This window comes from Lepisma saccharinum, chromosome 1, assembly GCF_977018435.1.
Source record: "Lepisma saccharinum chromosome 1, izLepSacc3.1, whole genome shotgun sequence".
Lineage (NCBI taxonomy): Eukaryota > Metazoa > Arthropoda > Insecta > Zygentoma > Lepismatidae > Lepisma > Lepisma saccharinum.
The window spans coordinates 99,847,398-99,869,560 of record NC_139229.1 but is presented as its reverse complement, the minus strand read 5'-3'; the positions used below and the strand labels follow the sequence as shown (position 1 = coordinate 99,869,560).

Below are 22,163 nucleotides of genomic sequence, written 5' to 3'. Positions count from 1 at the left end.
CATGCCTTTTCAGCTGCCTCTACTAATTTTGTTTTAAATCTTATCCATTCTGTTTCTACTCGTTTGGGTTCATCTCTTGACACTTTGGTCAGAGTAGATTGTCAACAGATCAGATTATCAAGACTAATTTGCCCGAACCTACTGCAATATGCCAACCTTCATAATGGAGTGGTTAGCACGATGCACTACAATCCCGGTTTTGAATTCTGGCCTGGCCACGTGTGTTCTTTATGAGTGCCCCTTCACCAATTTCATCGTTCATCCTCATCTTCACAATTAGCCAAAAATGATAGAAATGTGAAGTGAAATAACATGTACCTACAAGCTAAGCACACCTCTTCAAATTTACCAGTGCACATCGAGCTACGATGCCAGAGGTCCCGGGGGCGAATCCTGGCCTGGGCTGGATGTTTGCGAGTGTTTATTCATCAATTTCATCGTATCATCACTCATCCTCATTTTCACAAATTAGCCAAAGTGGCACAAGAAGCGAAGTAAAATAAATAAATCAAATTTACCAGTCTTTCTGTCATACAATGTTTTATGAAGATTGATCGTTTCAATTGAAAATTTTGTGAGCGTCAGCACTGGAACTATTTGCACCCGTCAAATTGTACGGGACCCAGTTCCTTACCATAACTAAAATCTCCGTAGCTAGTTAAAAGCCGAGGTTGCATGGGTGCACTTGGCACACATGAGGACAACACAACCCTACAGAGGATTATATTGACTGTAGGTCCAGATGGCAGAGCCTGGTTGCCCTGCAGAATTACAGTTGCTGGGGTGTACAAATGGAAGTGATGTAGACTGTGCATGCCTTGTGTGAAGGTCACCCACAAGACGGGTTGATTTAAATCACTTTAAATAAATAATTTATGGAATAATGTAAAAAAATAATTTTGTAGGTATCAGTTAATCTCGTAATCATTTAATGGTGTTTATTAGACTCTAAGAAAGGAAAAGAAACAAAAGATATGTACTGATGGGGTGAAGCTCATGTGAAAGGGAATGTAATATGTAAACTGTAAACACACTTAATTTCTCTTTATTTAAAATTCAATAATTTTTATACGAAGAAATAGCAAACATTTTGTGTACAATAACATACAAAATACTAATCATGTTAAACTGTAAATAGTGCCATTATCATTAAACTGCAAATAAACATGCGAGCAGATATTTTGCAAACTATCATTAAAAAAATTTCCAAAATGCAGCTACAAAGACCATAAAAATTATTTCAAGTTACAATTGTAGAGTACATCCAGAATGTTTTATTCTCACTGAAGGAAAAGTTTCTGAAATTATTGTAGTTGCATTAACTCACTCAACAAACATTACTGTAGTAGGTTCAAATGTACAGTATCAGAAACCGAGAAATCTATATTTACATGTAAGTTTTTATTTGCTTTAATCTAAGTTTTCAAATATTTTACAGGGCCGTTTACTAGAAAAAAGCCTTTCTGTAAGAAAACCTATCTACATGTATGGAGCCAAAAACCAAATTTTAAGCATGTTTAAAAAAAATCATGATTTTTTATCCACCCTGGTCACCCGTTACACTCATAAAGGTCTTATGTACATTTTGTATTCTTCCCATATTGCTGAATTTGATAATTCATGTGCCAGGTGAAAAGTTTCAGTTGCTATAGCAACTGGCCACCCTGGGTGAGTCTTTGTTATTTATGATAGGAAAGTGGCCTAGGTAGACAGGCCACTTTCAGTATTCAGCAATAGTTGCTACTTTTCATGTTAAACCATCCTCAAATTATGTTAGAGTTGAGAGATGAGTTGCGGGCAGGGGGGGAAGGGGGCATGCAGCATAGTTTTGTACTACCTCTGCAAACAATAGAAGCCTGGTCCACAGGTAATGGTTTGTAATCAGTCTTGCAGATGGATCAAACAGTATGTTGCGTATGGACATTAAGTTTGACGTCTTGCATGAAGTGAATAGAGTTTGACAACAGCTCAAAAGACGAATGGGCTGGAGCTTTGTTTTCAAACAAAACTGTCAAGCTTCACATATAAATTTGCGCTGGGTCTCCTGGATAAGAAATGTATTGTTTTTCAGTTTCTGGGGTTACTAGCGTTAATAATTTGCATTAGGTGTCCACATCCATACGTAATTAGTTATGCCTATCCTCATGTTCCTACCGTAATTCACGGAACAAATTGACATGTGAGAGTTTGCCCCTCTTAACCCTGTGTTGGTCGTGCACGGTCTTTCGTTCCAGGTGTGTGATTTTAACGTCGTTATTTGTCAATGATTGTTTTGTCAACACCCACCCTCTGTCTAGCAGAGTTTCTAACCTTCATCTTTTACCCCACGATTTTGTTTTCAGTGTTAGTAAGATATTGGAGCCGCTAGGGAGGGTTCTTGTTAAAGCACCTTGTTTTGTGGGTCCATATGCAGCTATAGGCATACCTAGTGTTTACTGAAAATCCGATATGCTGTTCCACACCCGATTAACGAAGAGTGCCTTTTTATCATTTTATAGAATATAGTTTTATAGAATCTCAATTGTTGAAAGAAAAGTTCTAATCTTAATAATTGAAGATTTAGTGTTTTAGACCATTAATGTGGCATATTTTAAAAACCTGGTCTATGAGACCATGCACAACCAACGAAGGTTTAAGTGACCACAGTGCGATGTGCATATATTTTTCTTCTTCTCACCATACATACTGAAATTATACTTGTTGATAGTGCTTCATCCATGTTGTTGTTTTTTTCTGGGGGGGGGGGAGGGAATGGCTGATTAAAAGACTTGAGATAAAGGGTGAATAGTGTAGCTGTGTATTTTGGGCCAGTCTTAACTTACCATCCAAGACTGATGACAAAACATTGTGTGGACCAGGCTTTAGTGTTTTCAAACCAAGGAATGTTCCTCATGATCTCCACTCCAGAACAATGTTCCAGTATGTCACTCCCATCAGCAGGAGAGTGAAAGAAATTTTAGTAAGTCTTACTCCACTCTGAAACCTTCATTTAGCTTTCATTAAGTAAGTTTAATAAAAATGCCTGAGATTTCATTTTTACCTTTATTATTAAAACAAAAAAATGTTCATAGATCCAATTATTACCAATTGCATTTTAAGTATTAACATTTTATAAACAGCACCCTGATAAACAACAAATGTTAATGAGATAACTCATAAAGTAGGTACAGTGGACATAAAAAACAAAAACAGAAAATAAATCTATGCACTTCAGTTGGTAGTTGTACAAATGTACTTGTCACAAGGTATTGCTTTATCATGCAAACAACACATTTTAAGTAGTGTGGGAGAACATCTTTTGGTTTTGTTGATTCTAACTAATTACAATTTAAATGGAAAGTGGATTATTAAAATTACGGGGAGACTGTAAATTACATATCAATATTATACTATTGCTAATATATTCTTGAAAGTTGGTAAATAAACAATGACAATGAAAGTAGTAACTACAAGATATGACAAATACAAACCTAATTATTATTTTCAGATGAAAATTTATATACATAGAGAGTTGATATACATTTTGTAAAGAGAGATTTCAAATTACAGACTTTGTATATAGCATTAAAATATATATTGGTAACTAAATGAAACTAATCCTAATCAAATGTGAAAAATTGACTTAATTAGATAAACAACTAGTTTGTTTTTACTTTCAAATTTTCCATTTACAGAAATTGAGGATTACAATTATTATAATCTTACCCCAAGATGTACATAATCTTATACAGTTGTTGGAAATTTGTTTAAAAAGTAATTATTTACTTTAAACAGAATTATATGTTGCCATTATAATACAATTTCCCAATATGGACTTGAACTATGAAGACAACTGGGCTTAGAATGAGGATATGTAGCATTTATGCTCGTCATACATTGCAAATGAGAAGTAGGCTTGATATATTATGCTTCCAGTTGTAATCACAGTCTAGTGAAGATAAACTTTTATATTCAACGAATATTGTATAACTACAATCTTTTACATCAGTGATTGCATATCAATTTTATTCTTACTGAAAAACACACAGGTATATTGTTACACTGCGTTAATCACATTACAGATATCACTCACAATAAAGGCATGATTTGGATAAGTGTTGGGTAGAATAATAAACACATTTTCATAATTTGAAGGACAAATGTCTTTATATAGAACAAAATAGTCCATATATCCAGGCACTTTTGTCACTAGTACTTTTTTTTTCAGATTTATCAAGTCAGTCGTATTCACAAATTGAAAATTATCTTTTCATATTTATTGGCACATGCTTTATTCCCTTTTATCTTCTGTTTACCATCTTGTGATTAATAAACAAAAGACATAAAACGTGACAGTACAGTCATAGTATACACAATCCCTACTAATGGTTAGGTTTAAAGTAGCATAGTCAACGTGGTGATCTTAGTAAGTCGTCATACTTTGTTATAATTTCCAGTTTTGTAATGTTTGCAAGTAAGTGTATAAAACTTCATCAGGGCTTAAGTCGTTTATTTCATGTAAATACAAAAATATATTATTGAATAAGACAAAAAAATCTTCTGTACATATTACTTATTTTACAGATGCTATACATACAATATGAATGAAAGTTTTATGTATTTACATTATCCATATTACCAACAAAAAAAATGATGTTTTTACAAAAGAAAAAAAAGACAACTCAATTTAACAACTGAAATGTATACGTAAACACTGAAATGTTAGACACATTTTCCTATGTACATAATTTGTGAAAACAAAAAAAAATGTTCAATGTAAAAATTTCAGAATTAAGTGGAATGGAATACCATTGCAGTTATGAGTCACACGTTCCGTGGCATTCGCAACAGTACTCACAATCATAATGCATAGCTGGACTAGATTTTATGCAATGTCTCTCATTATCATGCTAACTGCTGGAGAGTTTGTGCGCGTCTAAACTTAATTTCTTCTTGGCAGCATCTCTTTCGGTACCAGAATTGTTTGCGTTAGGTACAACGACTAATTTCATGGGCCTCGATAAGATGCCTTCCACTGTTAGCGACTGCATGGAGATGACAATCTTGTTCTTGAGATCTAAGCTATGCAGGAGAGCCTTGTTTCTTGACGGACTTCGTACGTGCTGATGCAGCACATCGTTCACAAAAATCTACAGGAAACAAATAAAACAATGAAGAAATATACCAAAAGTAAGGGAGATTTCAGACTGAAGTGATGCATGTCACTTGGGGATTTCGCCAATCGAACTCAGGATTGTGCAGCCTGTTGTGCTGCTATGGTGTGAAATGTTGCTGTTGATTGGTTTGTTCCCAAGCAACATATCTGAAATCTTCCCAACACAATTACACAAAACATTATGGTGGTGTTGTTAATATATGTGAAGGAATTTATGAATTCACAGTACCTGCATTTATGGACCCTTCTCTATGTTCCCCCAGCAATTTCTCAGGTTTGTAATGATCCTGCAAGATCATCGCAATTATTTAGTTTCTGAGTGTTATTATTCCATGTTAATTGCTATTTCTGTCAACGTTATGTGTATTAACCATTCATTGTAAATGGTAATAATGAGGTCAGGTGCTCTGTGTTAGCATATTATGCTGAGTTGTAATGTCAATCAGGCTCTGCGTGGTCACAAGGAATATGTAATATTTATCTTATAATTGTATATTAACGTTTAGCACACATTTGATATAATAATATGTATTTATTGTTTGTGCCTTGAGCACGTAGTTCAATTGTCTGCCGTAGAGATGGCCTTGCCTGCTCTAGCACGGTTCCACGTAGTTCGTGTGAACGGCGCTAGAGGCGCTACTTGAACCGAGGCTATATAACCAGCCGCGGAGCAGGTTTTCTTCAGTTGGCTTTCAGGTCGGCTCACGATAAGATCTCTCTTACCAATGGACCTGGATGAAGGATCACTTCGCTCTTGCGAGAGTCCAACCATCCTAAGGAAGGAAGGAAGTTGCACTCCGCTCTTGCGAGAGGCCAAGCACCCGAGAGAAGCCGCACTCCGCCTTCCAGCGAGAGAGGTTGAACTCTGCCTTTGGCAAGAGAACTCACTCCACTTTCAAGTGAGAGATACCCCACTCCACTTATTGGCGAGAGGTTTCCTTCCCCTATCAACCTGCGGCACCCCGCCAGGGTAGTGTGGCGTTGGGTTTCCAGACAACCTACTCTCTCTTTCAGGGGAACCCGTGACGACTGCGGCGACCAGGCCCTAAATAAAATTAGGTCCCCATACTCCCCATTGGCACCTCACTGCGAGGAATGAATTGGATGTTCCCTGCTCCCTCCCCCCACCCTTATCTCTTCAAGTCTAAAGGTGGTACAGGTAAATGCACGTGAGTGGTAAGGGTAAAGACACGTGTGTAAGTGTGCTAACGGACATCCTTGTGATAGGATAATAATAAACTGTTACATATATACATAAACCTGGTTTAGTCTTTCCTTACACCCAGCAAGCCCTGAGATATTTCTGAGTCTTTGTTCTACGACTGAATCAGTTAGCACATATGGGTGAACTTTTGCCGACCACCCAACTGTAGTGTTTAGCGTGTTGAACGCAGCCAGTATCAGTACTCCTGCGCCGTGGTGCTCAGCTCTGCGTGGGTGGACGTTGCAGGTTTTATTTACAAGGTAGAATCAAAAAGTAAGGTAACAAGTGCCCTGAAAATGTACAACAATATGCTAGTAACTGTTTTTTTTGTGTGTGTTGTAGGTATTGATGGATAGTATCCCCGGTGACCGCTAGAGAGCAGCACGGTGACACAGTTGCAGAGAATCGCAGTTCAAATATGGCAGGGTTACTGAAAACATGGTCAAACGTAGAAGTGCAAAATGTGATCAGGTTTTTGCATGCGAAGGGGAAGAAACCAGCTGAGATCCATCGGGAACTTGTGGAGGTGTATGGAAACAACGTGTTATCCAGGAAACAAGTGTGGTGTTGGTGTAAGGAGTTTGAAAATGGTAGGACTGACATTAATGATGATCAGTGAAGTGGCAGACCATCAACTTCAGCTACCGACCAGAACATTTGTCAGGTGGAGGGAATGATTAGGGAGGATAGGCAAATCACACTGTCACACATTGCAGATGCACTGAACATTTCGTATGGTTCTGTGCACAGTATTGTGCACAACATGCTTGGCCACCGCAAAGTGTGTGCACATTGGGTACCAAGAAATCTCACTGATTATGACAAAGACAGACGAATGGGCATGAGTCTGAACCACCTGATCCGTTATCAACAAGAAGGGTTGTTATTTCTGTATCGCATCATGAGACACCTGTGCCATTGTGGACACCGGAATCCAAACGTTCCTCCATGATGTGGAAACATCCATCATCGCCCCCATCCAAAAAGTTTAAAACAGTAACATGTGCAAGGAAAACAATGGCCATGATCTTTTGGGACCACCTTGGTGTGATTCACCTGGAATTCCTTCCACGTGGTACCACTGTCAATGCTGTGACCTACTGCCAGACATTGGACAGATTGAGAGAGGCCATACGTCGGAAACGACCTGGAGCACTCAGGGAGGGTGTATTGTTGTTACACGACAACGCTCGACCTCACACAGCGCAGCTCACCCGTGACCATGTCACACGTTTCCACTGGGAGGTTTTGGAACACCCCGCATACAGCCCTGATCTTGCACCCAGCGATTTCCATCTGTTCGGACCAATGAAGAAACATATTCAAGGAATTTGCTTCAACACAGTGCAAGAGGCACAGGATGCAGTGAAAACCTGGTTGGACAGCCTTGACACTGATTTCTTCACTCGTGGCATTGATGCATTGGTCACCCGCTGGAACACGTGCTTAGACAAATATGGTGACTATGTGGAATGTTAGTGTGCAGTGTCATGTATACCCTGTCACAGTTTGGGCAACCACGACATAAAGGTTTCTGTGAAAAAAAACTTACTTTTTGATTCTACCTTGTAGAAAAAGTTTTCCAAATCTGTAATCACGTAAAAACTAAATTTTATGATGCCTTTCAGCATACATATTAATGGGCTTATTTTAATCATTTTTGTGGAAGTTTATCTCAAATTTCCAGAGGGAAGTGAAGATATATTTGGCATCAAAATGGTCATATTTTGGATTTTGTGAAAATTTTTTAGGAGTGTGTTGGGAAAAATCTTGGGAGTATTGGCAGTATGGGGATAAATCATTATATTTTGGTGTCTCCCTACTTATTCTAGAAGTGTCTAAGTGTCATCACCTCCTCCTGGGAAGTGGCATGGTTTCCAAGTAGTGCATCTCTGAACTGGCTGTATTGGTAGTGGTGCCCTTCTTTTTGATCTTCACAAAGAATATAGATAAACTAGGGATGGTCGGATCTGGATACCAGGTAACAATGGGTCTGTGTAGGTCTGTGAACCAGTGTCCGGCTATGAGAACCAGATGTATTGGAACTGGCTAACCTAGATCTGAAAATGTTTGTCCATATCAAGATTTAGGAAAAAAAAAATCCTCATTCACTTATTCATAAAATGCAGTTCAAACATTCACAAAAACTGCACACAAATTTCTGAGTGGTAGCATTGGCTCAGTCCTCCCCATACCCCACTTCATAATAAAAATGCCTCACCCTCAAACCCTAGAAATCTATCTTTTATCAGCACGTTCTTACCAGAAATGAAACCAGACAAAGCTATAACAAAAATAACTGTGTACGCAGTGTGCATTGTAGGGGCTAAACTAATCATGCATTACTTCCTAATATTTTAATGGAAAATGCATTAACAAAAAATGTTTTTGCTATTATATGCGACTTTCTTCGTACAGGGTGGTTCTTATTGTATGTACCAATTTCATTTGTTAATACTGTCTGAATGCAGGCACACACATGCAGGAATCAACTGAAATTGGTTGATACAATATTAGCCATCCTGCAATATAATTTTTTTGGGAGCAATCACACTTTATAAGTTGAAAATGTACTTCAACAAAAAGATTTTTAAAATGTCTTACTCACTTTATAACCTTTCACTAGGTCATTGCTCACTGGCTCCCATGCTAAGAGAAGACTGTCAAAACCAACTTTTCTCAGGATACAAAGATTGGAGGGAGATGGTACAATGTCACTTACAGTGGTCTCAGGATTGGTTGGTGGAATATCGTGTGCTGCATTGTTCATTAGACTCTGGAAAGAAACAATTAATGAGTTCCAGTTGACAGTCACACACAGTTCTCAGATACATTCTGATTGCCATATTTCTTAAAAGCAAGAAGAAATTCACCTACAATTTTTTTTCAGGAGAATGAAGTGGAAGGATAAATGTGTCTTACCTTCTTCCCCCCCTTTTCCATCTTATAATGCTCTTACATATATTTTCTGAAACGTTCCTCATGTATGTTACAAGTAGAAACTAGGGTGATCAATAATCTCACCACTGAAGGTTCTGGGTTTGAGTCTTGGCATGGGCATCGGTGTTCCTCTGTAGTGTCCCTTCATTGTTTCATTTATTCATCCTCATTGTTGTGATGGAGCAGAAAAGTAAGGTAAAACAAGAAAAGGAAGAAAAATCAGGATCAATTCCAGTTAATAAAATTTTGTTCTGTCACCTTGTTACCAGATAAAATCCCATACAAAAAAGTTTCTTTAATAATACGCTAAATGCCAACATTTTGTTCAAGGCAACTAAAGATGAGATTAGGAGAAGGAATTCATGTGGGTGGTTTGTTAAACACTATGCAAATATTGAGCCTCCTCAATGGTGTAGTGGTAGCATCTTCAGCTAGTCTAACCTAGTCTGGGTTCAATACCTGATGGAGACACATTGCACTGTGGTTCTGAACCCAATTTAAACTGTAGGTCCAGTCCCGATTAGACTCTCTGTGCATAAATTGGACTTAAAAACAAACAAATTATGCAAATATCATCTACTGATTAATTTCGAAGGTCCACTGTCTTAATGATCATAGGTTATTCCACTTGGGATGGAGTTGACATCATGTTGCTCCATTATTTACATTCGACTGGCAGGAGTTCCGATTTCTACCATGTGGTAGCACTTAAGGAGGTAGAATACTGGACTGTTGTCCTGCTGTGGTTCTTGCCACTTTGCTTAGGAGTTTTCTTCTAGGTATGAATTTCTTGTTGCTATCTTGGATCTTCCAGAGCACAGGGTACCCAATGGGATGCACTTGTTCAGGTCCAATGCCAGTTTCTGCTGAAGGATGGCATGGATTTATTTAATTATGCTGTCAACTGTAGAACCTGTTGTGTGGAGAGACCTTACTTCATGTAGTCTGTGTTTTGTCCAACCTGCCTTGCAGTCTTCTAATGGTTCTGCTGATGCAACTGAGGCAATATTAGCATGTGGCCTTGTACTCGATTATTGCATGCGACCACTTTCACTCAAACATACTCGCTTGAGCAAAATACAGTCGAATGTATAAAACCAAATATCATTTCAATGTTACAATAATCATAGAAATGTATGTGTAGAAATCCACCCTTGTAGTTTCAGCCCATAATCATCTATTTCATATTCATATATTTGCTATGTATGGGTAAGATAGATTAAATACATTTTAACATGGAGATGATGACTATGTTTACTTAAGTTTCAATTTCACTGTGTTTTTCACTTCACAATACATATTTGAGGACCCCTTCCACAAATAAATGCAATTTTACTTGAACTATTGGGCTTCAAGGGTATTCCGATCATTTTGCCCATTCGAGTATTATTCATCATCCGTGCGAACTATTAGACGCTCTAGCAAAAAGACCTCGATACAGTACTATGTTGCCGTGCGATGACAGCTCAAACAAGTAGCATGTCTTGAAGCTGTTGGTTTATGTGGCACTTTGATGTTGAATTGCCTAAGTGCCTGCAACAGTTTATTGGACAGGGTGGTGTGGAAATGCAGTTCTTGTGGGTTTGCGTTTCTGGTTGCAGCATACAGAGCAGCAATCCACACTCCTCATTGCCATCAAATGGTATGATGGATGAATAATGAAATTGATGAAGGGGACACTCGCAAAGAACACCTACGCCCAGGCTGGAATTCCAACCTGGGACCCCTGGCATCATAGCATGCTGTGCTAACCACTCTGCCATATCAGCAGACTGTAAACAGTGTGGTGACAGAATACCACTTCCATCCCAGACCTATTAAGCAGTGGACCTTTAAAATTACTCTAAAGAAAAGCGCAGGACAGAAATATGGAACTTTTTATTATACAATGAAACCATCAGTCCTCAAGTGACTTATATGAGGATATATAGGGTTTTCCAATAAGAACGATATGATTTTACAATGAAATAAAATAAAAACTATTTCAGATACAACCAAACTTTTTATATTGTTTTGAAGCATAGTTTATTACATTATGTTTTGAATAACACATCATTTTAGTGTCCACCTCGACTTCGTGCACACGAGTGAATTCGATGAACCCACTTCTTGATGACTTTGTGCAATAACTCAGGCCTAATGTCACGAATGCAGCGTTCGATGTTCAATCTTAATGCATCAAGGGTTCATGGTCTGTTTGCATAGACTATAGAATTCAAATAACCCCACAAAAAGCAATCTAAAGGAGTTAAATCACAACTTCTTGGAGGCCAACTAACAGTTGCATTTCTTGAAATTATCCTTTCACCAAACTATTCTTGCAATACATCGATAGTGCCATTAGCAGTGTGACATGTGACACAGTCTTGTTGGAACCACATGTCCTACAAATCAATTTCATCTAAATTTGGCCACAAGAAATCTGTTAACATCGCTCACCAGTTACTGTAACTGCATCTCCTACCTAGTTTTGGAAAAAAAAAATTGTCCGATGATGCCACCATGCCATAAACCACACCATACAGCGACCTTTTGCAGATGCAAGGGCTTCTCATGAATCACTTGTGGATTGTTTTCACACCAAAAACTACAATTTTGTTTGTTAACATATCCACTTAACCAGAAATGAGCTTCACCTGAGAATTTTTTGCCCAAAATTATGATCCGTTTCAAGTTCAATAGAACGTCTATTTTCATAATTTTTTTGGATAATAACCAAATGTTCTTGAAGCGTGTATTCAGCCATGATGAATTGTCACAGTATACTAAACACAAATGACAACTAGTGACAGTTATAACATTTGAAGCAAAGTTGCCAGTTCATTTCAAAATCATATCATTCTTATTGGAAAACCCTTTATTTTCTCCCACTGCTCACTGTGCTCTTTTGTAATGTGATCTTTTTTTGTTTAGAAGGGAAAGTTAGACCCACTTTAGACGGAAGCATTTCCTTTAACATTTTGATTAGCTTTTGCGATTGCAATGTATAATATATACAGCTCAAAAATATTCTTTCATGCATGTACTGTACGTGTTATAAAGTATATATTTAAGCAGCACCATTGCTTTGTACTTAAAACCTTTCTACAGCAAACATTATTCCTCTTGGTTGAATAGTTATCGGCTTTTTAAAATCATGTTGTTTACATCTCACTCGGCTGCCCTTACATCTTCACTTGTGACCTAGAACTCTCTTCTGATTGCATATGCTACAGAAATAGGACTGATTCTATCCTTGAGAAATGCCATGCATCTGAATTGCCATAAGATTTTTCACTTTACACAGTAATATTTTGGTTATGACATACATGTTAAGGAAAATGCTTTCATTTAAAGTGGGCCTAAGACTATAATAAGGACACAAAAGATGAATTTAGAACCTCACCACGCAATTTCCTTTCATAGAAATATTGATGCATTACCAGGAACTTGAACCCCCTATTTGACAGTGTATTATCCTAATCATTACTGCATGGACAGTGAAAAAGAAATGAATGTGAACATTTGTAAAATAATTTTTACTAGGTGCAAGTAATAATCCTACAAAAAGAAGAACATATTACCTGGGAGTCACCTATTATCCTCCTCTCCGATTGTGACAGATAATTACAAAGCTTATCATTATCAAAATCCTGAATGTTGTTTTTCGTTCTGACCCTGCTTATTGTCTCGACGATGGCATCTAGGTATCCATTCCTCACACGCATTCGTATCTCATCGGCTAGAACTGTGATGAGGCAGTCTTTCCTTCGGCATTTGTCCTCCAGCATGCTGACCTGGGTCACATGCAAGCTATCTTGCAGGCACCTCTGCCTCTCAAACTTACTCTGCAGATGCACCTGCTGTTCCTGCAATCGACTCACCACGGCTCGCAAGTCATTAAGCTCCTGGGCCTGCAAGATTAACGTAAAGCGAGACATGCAAACATGCATTCCAGACAAAATCATGCTCTCACAAAACGTCACTGTTCTATGGAAGTGTTGCGACACAACAAATAATGGGGATTTTTACGTAACCATGCCTCATACTTAATTCTACCTCCAGCCCCCTCTGATCAGTGTAATGCAAAGCATACAGCTATTTATTCTGCAGGTGAACTTCATTATGCACGTAAATTAATAAAAAAGGCCACACTTTGTCACATGTACATTGAATAAAGTTCTTCAATAGTTCATGAAGATCAATTTGGTGGTACTATTGGATTAAAAGCAGGGGGAAAGTGGCATAGTATTCTAACATGGTTAAAATTTAGACATTATATTTCTGCAAAGTTTTACTGCCAAGTTTACTACCAGATGTTGAAAAAATCAAGGATGTGTATGTATGGATTGTGCACTAAGAAAGTTCATTTTTATCAAATGCACATGTCTGAAAGTTTAATGATGTCGGAACACCATGTAATGCAATAATCGTGCCTCAGGCAATCTGGCCTTTGGGGGGATTGTACATTTCTGCATAAAAAGTTTATTTGCACAAAAGAAGTAATTTCAGAAGTGTATCTAATAAATTCAATGCAGGTAGATATGTTGCGAATTTTCAAAATAGCAGACATTAAATTAAATTCTCTATATCTCTTCCTGGTCTCCATAGCAGTGTGATCAGCCTCATGCACTACAAAGCTAGTGGTCCCACATTGGAACACTGGTCAAAGCATGGATGCATCATCATAATCATTGTGTGTGTCCCTTTATCCATTTCAGGCCTCCGCAATAACGTAATGATAATGCCTTCATCTTGTAATCAAGAGGTCCCTGATAATCAGTGGCGGGGAGGATTAGGGGGCTGCCCCCCCACTATGCTAAACCTTATCTACAAAGGGAAATATACTGTCTTTGCCCCCCCCCTCCCTAAGTTTTGGCACCTTGCCCCCCTGGTTTTGGAACCCAATCGTTGCCACTGCTGATAATGGTTTGCATCCCACTTTAAATTGTAGATCCAGTCGCGATTAGCCTTTCTGTGTATAAACAAGAACTCAAACTCAACTTTATCCATTTTGTTAATTCATCATTCATCCTCATCTTTGCCATTAACCCAAATGGCAGAAAAGTGAAATAAAATAACTGAAACGGAAAGGCTCTCCCAGAATTCTTAGAACCAGACACATTTTACTAAAAATAAAAAGCTGAATCTGAAAATCTGACCAGTTGATCCTATGGTCGCTCATGACTGTTTCTATGCATCTGCTCTAAAATGTTTAAATCGAGCTTCTAGGTCATAAAATTCTTATGGGAATCCTCTTCTGAAATTATTTCTTTTATATAACTACATGTTTGCGAAGTGGCTACTTTCTGTTAAGAGGTGCAGTGGAATGTCAAATGTTTGTACAATCTGGAGTATATATATGTTATACAAATCATTTCTGTATCCTACTTTGCACTACACAATTGCCAGTAGTGACGGGCTAGATATGCTCATGATGCAAATTTGGCGCACAAAGCCACATATGACCTGATGTGAGTACATAGTATTTCACTTACGTTTCCATGCTTTCATCGATGATTTTTTACTGTAGCCTTTACCTGGTAGGGAGTAAAACCACATGAACATTGAGTATGGTGCTAGAGTAGGAATATACTTGAAAATAGCATTTATCCATTACTTCAATTGATAATGATGAAATCAAATTTTGTTCATTTCCCATTTCCTTTCAATAAAGATCTGCTGTTGATTTTCTCTTTATGCACAGAGGCTAACTGCATACACACTTTTCCATGCAATCCAAAGCATAAACCGCTACGAGGGACTAGGGGCAGCTGCTGATATTATTTCAATGTTGCACAACAACCATTTACATTTTTGGCGAGAAAAAAGATAATAGTTTTAATGAATTAGTTGCAATATTACCAATTTGCTACCTTTTTCTTGGATATATTTGTTTGTACTTCGGAAAGTATGAAATCTGATGACCTGGTGGCTAACGGTGTTGCCTTGTAATCAAAGGGGGCCCAGGTTCGATTCCTGGTGGTTTGGATTTTAAGTAGGTCAAGTCCTGATTAGCCTATCTAAGCATGAAGTTGACTGGAAACAATATTTTGCCATCATGGAATGCCCTCCATGATATTTAACCTACCCGTGGTACTTCCATCTAAGGAAAACTCTTTTCCATTTAGTTAACACATAATACAACTAGATACCTGTTATTAATATAAATCACCATTCTAAATATTAACTATCAGCATTAAACCTTGCAAATGCGCAAACTATAAATTAATTGCTTTAAGGTTATTTCTTTACAAGTACCACAAATTTTCAAATTCTCTACAGCATTTTACTTGCAAGCAGATTTTTGGGTAATGTATTACAAAAGCGACACACACTTCAACAGAAAAATAGAACCTGTTAGTGAAAAATCCTTCTTCAAACCAAAACAAAAATCACAAATTAGAACACTGGTAGTAGATTAACTTCAGAAATTATTGATAGACACTCTCACCTTTCTTGTACTTAAAATAAGCATTGTCTTAGTGAAATTTTCTTTCACTCCTGCAAAAATGGAAAACATTTTTTTTAATGAGAATAAACTGCATTTATGCATGAAAAGGTTTTTGGAATTTTATTATTGTCATTTCCATTGTTTTGAATTTACAAAATATGGTTAATGTCATATAAATCGTTTTTAAAGGCAGAAGACTAAAAGAAGGCAAATGTTACATTTCACATTCAAATTATTGATGAAATATGTCTTGAAAGAATAACACGTTAATACATACCATAAGTATTCTGACTTGATTTTCTTGGACCTTTTGTTTGCAATCCACTTTACATAATCAGTAACGCAGGAAAATGCAAGTAAACATGTACATTAAGAGCACTGACCCAATATTTAATTACTCCTTTTAGATTAACTTTGTAGCTGATTCTCAACCAAAAATTTCTCGCCATATGCTAAGCCATTCATTGTTGCTTCTGCAGGTTTTCGAACATAAAATGTTTCAACCACTGAATCAGAGAACAAGTAAATAAAGGAAGATCTATTTAACACTAATATTTACATGTAAATGAATGTTCTATCGTCATTTTTCATCTTAATATACTGGAATTTGTTATAACTGCAACATAGGGAATATGGATGATTTTCTTGGATGGAAAGAAATCTAATACACTATTTAACACTTTTTTACACTTTTCCCCCATTACTGGATTTAAGTAAACTTCCTTACATTAAAGTTTATAAAGTACTGTAATGCTCATAAATATCTTGCAAAACATTAAAGCTATATGTTACAACCAACTCGCATGAAAAGATCTGCTAATATTTCTCCTTACCTGCCTGCTTAAGTCTTTTTCTCTGTTTTCTATCTGCTGTTGCAATACGCTGTTTTCCGTATTAAGTAATATCAACTCCTTTTCTTGTTGCTCAATTCTTGTTTCAAGTTCCTCTATAGATGTTTGAGTTGTCGTAGTCGTAGTGTCATCCATTCTACCCCCCTGTGCAAGGGGTAGCTGGGTCGGTGGCTCAGCCAAGTTTTCTGCAATTTTATCTTCTGAAATCATAAAATGAGGGCTGTTTGGATACTTGTGCCAGTTATGCAGTAAAGAGGAGTTCATTTGCATAATCACATTTTTCACAAGAAAAATCTGTAGCATTCAATTCGGTGTTCAAATATATGTAATTCACATGAATCGATTTAGTCTTCCTTTCCAGTATAAAATAAATTATAAGCAAAATAATTGCAACAGAATGAACAATATAGTTTTTCTGAGCAGAGATCAAATGTAAGATCTGCACAGAAGGCAATTCCTTTAACCACTCTACCATTCCAACTGCCTTGAAAAATGCATTTCTCATTGTTCTTTTGTAGTTTAGGATTTAACGTAACCCTCATTTGGCCATACTTTATTTTATATGAGGGTTTATTTTTTTAAATTGTTAATGTCGGTTACATTCGAACAAGTGTTCCCAGGTTACCAACCAGGCAGAGGCGTATATTCTAGGCTACCTGCAAAGCCCAGGCTCAGAAGAGAAGAAAAATCGATCAGAAAATGTGTATAAAATTGTTCATTTCAAAAAGATGATGATGGCATTTCAGGAGTTGGCACACTTATTTCTTACAAGTTGTTACACTAATTTTTTCTGAGTTGGCAATCTTGCCCACTTTCTTAAAGCACGCAAGGAGTCCTGTGAGTTTTGCATGGCAGTCTTCTAGCATGAATACAGTCAGTGTTGCGAACCCTGTTCCCAGTGCGGAATCTTCACAGGGAACGGGGATTTCTGGAGCGAGGAAAGGGGAAAGTGGTTGCTTATGGCAGGGAAATTTCCTTTCTGGGCCAGGCACACCACTTACAGGCAATTAGGACAAGAGGGAGAGGCCGCTCACTTCTTCAAACAACCAGAGTAGATCTGGGGGTGAGGGGAAGTTGGGGAGTTTGTTGGCTGTCCGATTATGGTTTATGCTTATGACTGCACCTAAAAATAATAAAACTGACAAAGGACAGGCACCCTACCCTGTAGTGGGAACGCATTGGGTTCATTTCCTTGATGCGTGGAACTTTTTCCTTTCAAGGCAGCTCGCTGTGTAGTGTGGTGGGGAGTGACTGCATGTATTATATTTTTGTGAATGATATGTGCTGTGTTGTGTAGTGAACTATATGATTAACATAATTAACGAGCATTTTACTCAGCTTACGCATGAAGTTAAGCTTCAAATCGTTGTTGAATTTTGTTTTTAGTCCACTTTTGTGCACAGAGAAAGAACTGGGCCTATAGTATAATGTGGGATCTGAATCACTATGTGCATCCACCGGATATCGAACCTGAGACCCCTTTGTTTCAAGGCAGTGAGGTTGCCACTACGCTAATGAGCAGGCACGAAGCTTAAAATCGTGAAGATATGTAGGGTCTCAGACTCTCAAAAAGGTATAAGGTAAGAAGTTTATTATGTATTTTATTCTTGTGTCTAGCCCTACATAAATATTTCACAACATCACATCACTTCAAAATCCCTCCTGACAATCATTTTTTTTTTGTACATTTGAATATTATGATACAGTGAGATAGACCAATTCCTGTACCCAGTATACGCCACTGCAACCAGGTTAAATTGGCATTAGCATCCAACGTTTCAATTGCATACAGGACCTGAAGATGAGAGCAATGTATCCACTTGAAACATTGGATGCGAACGCAGTTTTAACGTGGCTGGTAACCTGAAAACACTTGTTCAAATCACACAGTACTTATGTGCCTGCCATTGGCACAGAAAAGTAATAGAACAAAACAGATCAGATAAGACAGTGGTTCTAAACCATTTTCAGTCCGGGACCCACTGGAAGGATATTACACTTCATGGGACCCAGAAGCATGGGCGCTGGCAGAATTACTTGTAGCGGTGTGCACCAATTTTTTAATCATATTTTTTCTAACATCGAGTACTTTAAGAAGCCATCTTTTACGCTTACTTAAAACAAAACTCATACTTCATTCTAGAAAAGTAAATATGTAATTTAAAATTCTAATATACTCTAATCTAACATAACACACATGCTGAAATTGAAAACAATTTTTCCTTTACTCACCAAACTAATGTGACGGTTTGGGCTGCCTTTTCCGCATAAGCTGGGGTATGTTGTGTTCAATGGTGGTTAACTTAAGTCATAAATCTGAGTATGCGTAATGCCTCATCCGAAAGTTCAGGATACTCACCTCTTAAAGATATCCAAAACTTTGTTAAGTCTGAATCGAAAAACTTACTTTTGATGCCAGAATCACAGCTGATATCACACAGCTGTTCTCTTTTTACTGAAAACATGTTTGAACTTTCAAAATACGAGAATGGGTCTTGAATTCACTGTAACTTTCTGGAGGTTTTTAAGACACAGCCAATAATTTTCGAGCTGGACTTCGAGACCCACCAGTGGGTCACACCCCATAGGTTGAGAAACTATGAGATAGGAGGATAATGTATGTACTTGTTCCAGGTATATTAATATGGGAAGTAATTTACACAACAATTTTGTCCCCTTTTTGAATATACAGGGTGATCCAGGAGCAATCTGCAATATTTCAAGAATGGAAAGGAAAGCATTTGTGATTGCAGACATAAGATGGCAGCATGGACTGTATGAAGTGATCTGCTGGCAGTGCTGGAGGTGTTCAGAATGTGTTGACTGTTCTGTTAGTGCCGGCACTTGGCCTTGGCTTGTATCCATCTGCAACATGATGGCGCCACATTTCACCAGCATTTCAGTCACATGCTTCTTAACCAGTGGATGTTTTGACACTCTCATTCTCTGGCCACCAGGGTTGCCTGATCTATAGCCTTTGGCTTTGTATTTCTATGGTTAGACATGAATGGTAGATACTCATACTGAACGGATCACTTGCACCACAGATGCTATTACCTAAAACACCGATATGACCTCTGCCAAGCAAGCAGATGTATTCAAAAGTGCATTGGTGGTGTTGCAATAAGTTATAAAATGTACAGACTTCTCTCTCTAACCCTTATGAATGGGATCAATGTTCACACAGTCTTTTTTTTTTTTTTTACTTAGATTCGCCTTGTTTATCTTAGAGAACCTTATGTTTAATTATTTAATTAATTAACATCATTATGGTGTAATGAGTTTTAAACTGTTCCTGGTGGTTGGATGGAATATAAAAGTGGAGGAATGTTTTTAATTTTCATTAAAGAATAGCTGAAGAACACCATTCTACCCAACAATAGCTACTACCGGTATTATTATACTGAAATGAACTGCTTGTGTAACCATGAAACTGCTGCTAAGAAGTTGGCAGTGACCACCTAAATTAATAGAACTTCTTAAAAACTACTTCATGGAGAAGTGATCGATTGGTTTGTTTTATTTTATTTCACTTTTTTTTTCTTTTGCAACTTTTGACCAATGGTGAAAATGAGAATGATATGATGAAAGAACACCCATGCCGGGATTTGAACCCAAGACCACGATCGTCGTGGAGTGCTGTGCTAACCAGTCTGTCATTGAGGTTGGCACAGGGATAAATACTTCAGTTCAGTAAAATAATGTGCCACTATATATATCACAAAACATGAACAGTTGGGATCATTATTACTGTTAACATCAAGTATACTTTAAAAAAGAAGATTGAATTTACCTTCTAGAGTGCTACTTGCTACACCGTCGTCCTCTATATCTGAGCAGTCTTCTAGCATTGTCATTGTTCTCCGCTGTAAAGGCAACACAAAATTGTTATTTTAGAAACTATGATTCATTTATCTAACAAGATCTAAGGATTAGTAGACATTGATCATCTGTACATTCAGTGTTGGATTTTGTTCTGCAGTGCCTTGTATTTACAAGAATTGCTACAATAAGAAATATTTTCTGGCATGGTGCTCATAAATGCAATACAAAATAATCTCAAGATAAGACATTTCCCTTCTGCTGATGTAATTATAATGAGTATAAAAATTAATTAGACACTGTTGAATACGTGTTGCAGCTTCCTTACACTGCACTTTTTAATGTTAGGTCTGCAACATGTGAACCCCTATGCATGTGCTCTCAAAATAGGCATGAGAAATTGGAATTAATGTGAATTGCAAATTGAAAGGAAAGCGTACTTTCTTTTTGTTTACCTATTGTTAACAAAATTACTTGATGAAATAGGTTCCATTTTGGAGAAAATTCTCATTAATTTTTTTGATCTGTTCATTACTTCTCTAACAAATTATTTTAATATGAGGTTAAATATTAAATTTTTTGCATCAAAGTTTTGACATAAGTAAGTTTTGGATTACATGAAAAAATTAAAATAAAGCTGCATATACACACTAAAGCTAATGTAACTAACTTGTTTTGCATCAAATATATTTGGAACCATGCAAAATTTCATTGCATCATTTTTTTTCTACGTCTTTACAGTTACCTACATAAATACGCAATACCCTTATTGTTGCTGCTATAATTATGGTAAGAGCATACTGTACAAAATATTGTACAAAGAATTTCTCATACTAACTACTTTTGGAAGATGGAACAATTATACAAGTGTTACCTTAAAAGATAAGATATGCAAAACTAACTACCTCGTTATTATGAAGAAAAACTTTTCTTGCAGCTCAAATTTTTCCATTTGTCATCGAAAGAGAATGTAGTAAGATGACTGCCTCAAGAAGATTACAATGAGATAACTCATTAGCCTAGATAATTTATTGCTTCAACTTACGTGGTTTGTTTCTTCAAATCACTAGCAAGATATAATAATTAAGTGTAATTTGTTACTTTTTTTTTGCATGTGCTTCGACTTATCTTCGATGGCTTACCTTCAACCTATCTCACATATCCGCACAAAGTTTGGAATCAATTTTTTTTTAAAAAAAACACCTGACACCAAGTTTTGCTCATATCAAATAAGAAATTGACGCATAATATTTGTACTTTTGTTAACTAAGTCAATGATAAAATCCTTAAGGAATTCAAATTTAACTCGAGATTATAAATTCTATATTATGTCAGTCTGTAAAAAGAATAACAAATTTAATCAGGTGTAACATTTCAGAATTTACAAAATATTTACATAGTTGTTGCACATAATGTATTGCTTATTAACACATTTATCTTCAACCACAAGAATAGACAAATTGAAAAGTTTGATTATCCTTTTCAAGGCTTCAAATAAAAAGGGATAAAGTAAACAATGTTTTGGTTTTGTGAGTCAAACACTCCATGCACATACACACACATCTCAGGTTGAAGTGCTGTTATTATTATTATTAGACCCACATTAAACAAACAAAACATTAGTATCACTTAGAGGGTTAACTGTGAATAATGATTTAAAATATCCAATTATACCAAGTTGTTATAAATGGTATTTCGAGTTTGTACTTGTAGCAATAAAATCAGTATTACTACATTTAATATACTCAAAGCATGTAC

The 22,163-nt window shown here is 36.9% G+C and overlaps 1 protein-coding gene across 9 annotated transcripts in view; it reads right to left on the bottom strand.

Annotated features, from left to right (window-relative positions):
- Positions 1-3,028: 3,028 nt before the first annotated feature.
- The window catches only part of LOC145998714 (uncharacterized), a 372,904-nt gene continuing 353,769 nt past the window's right edge, over positions 3,029-22,163 (bottom strand). For 5 of the 9 annotated variants that reach the window (XM_083135223.1, XM_083135230.1, XM_083135239.1 and 2 more), the window contains 5 exons: positions 20,377-20,449; positions 16,566-16,783; positions 12,863-13,192; positions 8,968-9,135; positions 3,029-5,129 (listed from right to left, as the gene is read on the bottom strand). In XM_083135223.1, coding sequence (XP_082991349.1) covers positions 4,890-5,129; positions 8,968-9,135; positions 12,863-13,192; positions 16,566-16,783; positions 20,377-20,449 — 1,029 coding nt within the window. In that variant the 3' untranslated portion in view covers positions 3,029-4,889. Of the gene's footprint in view, positions 5,130-8,967; positions 9,136-12,862; positions 13,193-14,776; positions 14,819-15,732; positions 15,783-16,565; positions 16,784-20,376; positions 20,450-22,163 lie in introns of those variants that run through there. The other 4 variants (XM_083135259.1, XM_083135249.1, XM_083135268.1 and 1 more) reach the window with 4 other exon arrangements.